Source organism: Nannobrachium achirus (genome assembly GCF_963921795.1).
Source record: "Nannobrachium achirus genome assembly, chromosome: 1".
Taxonomy (NCBI): Eukaryota; Metazoa; Chordata; class Actinopteri; order Myctophiformes; family Myctophidae; genus Nannobrachium; species Nannobrachium achirus.
This window is the reverse complement of record NC_137810.1, coordinates 59,641,934-59,645,444: the sequence shown is the minus strand read 5'-3', so window position 1 is coordinate 59,645,444 and position 3,511 is coordinate 59,641,934. Positions and strand designations below refer to the sequence as shown.

Sequence of the window (3,511 nt, the reverse complement as noted above, 5' to 3'; positions counted from 1 at the left end):
GGCGGTGTCGCTCGCCCCAAAAGAGCAGATCTGCAAGCCGACAGCGCGCTGCCTCGCTGCGCGCCTTCAGCGTTGCAGATCGGCGCTTTTTGGGCGAGCGGCACCGCCGTACGACGCAGGACAAACGAGGCTAAACAGTGACATGGAGGTCACGTGGTCGGCGCGGTTGAATAAATAGCTTTTTGAGAGCTATGAGGGACGATAGTATATGAGGCTCTCTCTCGCTGGATACTTACCCGCGCCCAGCGCGTAAAAAAAAAGACGCCCATTTGGACGTTCCCATGTAGCCTTTTAAATGACCTATAGCATAAATCGATCACAGAAATAAGAACTCGTGTGTGTGTACAGAACTCCTAAGTGGTCCTTTAGGAGGGGAAACGGCGTGATTTATGACCGTCCGGCTTGTTTTCCTTTCTTTCCCTGCTCTCTCTGTGAGAGCAACGCGCAGCACTGCAGCCTCGCCTCCCCGGATGATCGCAGGAGACCCGCGGCAGCGCCTCGAAGAAGCCTGCTTATCTAAGCTTTCCATGCGCGTTTTGGCGATGTTTTCGTTCGGCAACCGGAGATAATAAAACAACAGTTTTTGGCCGTGTTCTGGGGGCTTTCTGGGAGCGAGACGGTGAGTTCCACTCCACACCAACACAACAAAAACAACAACAACAACAACACCTGACGACGTGTGGGACCCGAGTTAGTAGGAGGAGGAGGCGGAGGGGGACGTGAGAGAGACACAGAGAGAGAGAGGAACGGTCTCTCCAAAAGGATGACTTTGGGGACGGATATTATGTCCGACAGCTCTGTATTGTCCGATGATGTGGACATCGACGTGGTCGGGGGAGACATGTCCGTCGGCAAGGACGGGAAATACATGCACCACGACTTCAGCCTGGACAACGACGACGACGACGACTCGGACGACAACTTCTCCCTGCAGAACTCCGCGGGCGGCGAGAGGGTCTCCGGCTCCTCCCCGGCGCTCGAAGCAGAGCAGAGCGGCTCCGGCGGCGCGGAGGAGGCCGGCGGGGCCACAGACAAGCCCGGCGGCGGCGGCAAGAGCGCGCTGGTGAAGCCGCCGTACTCCTACATCGCCCTCATCACCATGTCCATCCTGCAGAGCCCCAAGAAGCGGCTCACCCTCAGCGAGATCTGCGAGTTCATCAGCAGCCGGTTCCCGTACTACCGGGAGAAGTTCCCCGCGTGGCAGAACTCCATCCGCCACAACCTCTCCTTGAACGACTGCTTCGTGAAGATCCCACGCGAACCGGGAAACCCCGGCAAGGGCAACTACTGGACCCTGGACCCGGAGTCCGCGGACATGTTCGACAACGGGAGTTTTTTGCGCCGGAGGAAGCGCTTCAAGAGGCACCAGGCCAACGAGATCCTCCGGGACGCCGGGGGCTTCCTGCCCGGCTTCGGATACGGCCCGTACGGCTACAACTACGGACTCCAGCTGCAGAACTTTCACGCCGCGCACAGCCCCTACCACCCGCACCACCACCACCACCCGGGCGGTGCGGCGTTCCCCTTCCAGAACGCGCCGTGCGTCCTGCCGTCGCCGGCCTCGCTATTCCCCAGCCCGCACCCCGGCCTGCCCTCTCTCCTGGGCGCCGACTTGCGAAAGCCCTTTTACCCGCAGCTGAGTCCCACGCTACCCGGCTTGCCGCCCCTCAAGACGGACGCGAGCGCTCCGAGCAGTCGGCCCTCGTTCTCGATCGACAACATCATCGGCGCGGCGGCGAACAGCTCGGCGCCGTCGTACGGCAGCCACCACCCCGGCAGCCAGGCGCAGATCCTGGCCATGCTCACCCCGGCAGCACTCGCGTCCGCCTCTGGCCACTTGAACCTCTCGCAGGAAAGCTTAGGCCTACTACAGCCCGGCGCGCAGAGTCAGACATTCTCTAGCAAAGCTGCACACATGAACAGTTGCCCTTTCTAGAAAAACTAAAAAACTATAAACAAAATGCTGTTGAGAAACACCACAGAAAAATGCTCTTATTAAAAAAAAAAAAGTCGTCTTGTGTGAAGGTAGGCTGAACATTCTTTGTGAAATAGGCTAAGAGTGTTGTGGCTCTCTCTCTCTCGCTGATTTTGATTAAGACGTGGGAGAGATGCATGGGGGGAATTGAAAGGTTTATTTATAGCTTGTAAATATGTGTATAATAATATTAATAATGACAGAAGCGAGAGGAATTAAGACTTTGGTGATGAAGGCTCTTCTTGAATCAATACTGAGTATACATTTGTTGGCCTGACACTTATTCTGGCTATGTGGCATCCAGAAAGAAAAAACTAAATAAATAAATCCTGGTATTTTTTAACATATAAGTTAAACGGTGTCGCATATCTCTGTATACCGGGGATAAATTTCGATTTTTAAAATATCATTGAGATTTTTTATTATGCTATGATTTATATTGTTTTATATTTGTGTGCAGGAGAAAGCACTGTCGTTGACTAATGGCTAATAACACGAGACCGCCAACTCAGGTTTTTACTAGAAAGCACATTAATGAGACAAAGGGGGTTTGTTTTTCCACTAATGGCCCCCCGATTCTCCTCTGCATCACATACATGCGGTGTCCTGGTGAAGTTGTGACGGATTCATTTTATGTTGTCTGTGGACAAATAGGTTATGTGTTTTTTCGTGTGTAAAGAAAGCGCATTAGCCTTACCTCTCTCTCTCTCTCTCTCTCTCTCTCTCTCTCTCTCTCTCTCTCTCGCACACCCTGTTTTAAACTGTTGCGCTATCATTTCACAATTTAATATCTGTGAAACGCTGTCATGTGTTGCCAATAGAGAGACCCACCTACATGTTCCTAGGTCATTTGTGTTGTTGTCGTTGTTGTTGTTGTTGTTGTTGTAATGACAAGAATAATAAATGTTTGTGAATTTGAAAAAAAAGAAAGAAAATTCGTTAACCACTTTTATTGCTTCGGACGTTTTGGCTGGCTTATGCTTAAAAAAAGGTGGATGTCCTGAAATATATATTGACTTATAGCCGACTCTTGGATTTAGATATAACTATTTACATTTAGGGAATGGCCTTGGTTAGACTATTATAATTTGTTCTGGCTATAAAACAATTAATTTCAAGACAGGGCTCACATTTTATAGATGGTGTCATTTTAAAGGTGTTCTATTTGGAAGGGATTTTGTCTATTTCATTTTAAGTGTTGTATAAAATTGATGATTTTTTTTAGTCCTTATATTGACCCCGACGAAAATTCAGTATTTCAGTATTCATTTTTCTTCTCTAATTTGAGGGCACAAACTGCCACATTATTTCATCTATCTTCCAATCAAACGCGTATCCAATTAATTGCTCTCTGACCATGATGCATTGAAAGGCAATTTTAATTTGCTCGAGCGTGTAAATTCACTGATTTAAACGACTTAACTGTGACACAAATTACATGTTCACACAGGCAGCGAAACAGAGCTATATAGGGGGTTGTTTTTGTTGTGTGTGAGAGAAACGCACACGTTGTTTTAGATTGGGGATATTCAAACC

General features: G+C 49.4%; 1 protein-coding gene across 1 annotated transcript; it reads left to right on the top strand.

Moving 5' to 3' along the window:
* Nucleotides 1-763: 763 nt before the first annotated feature.
* Nucleotides 764-1,936, top strand: foxd2 (forkhead box D2; the record flags this gene model as incomplete). Its single annotated transcript, XM_080726102.1, has 1 exon — nt 764-1,936. The coding sequence occupies one exon, from the start codon at nt 764-766 to the stop codon at nt 1,934-1,936; it is 1,173 nt and encodes a 390-aa protein (XP_080582228.1).
* Between the last annotated feature and the right edge of the window lie 1,575 nt (nt 1,937-3,511).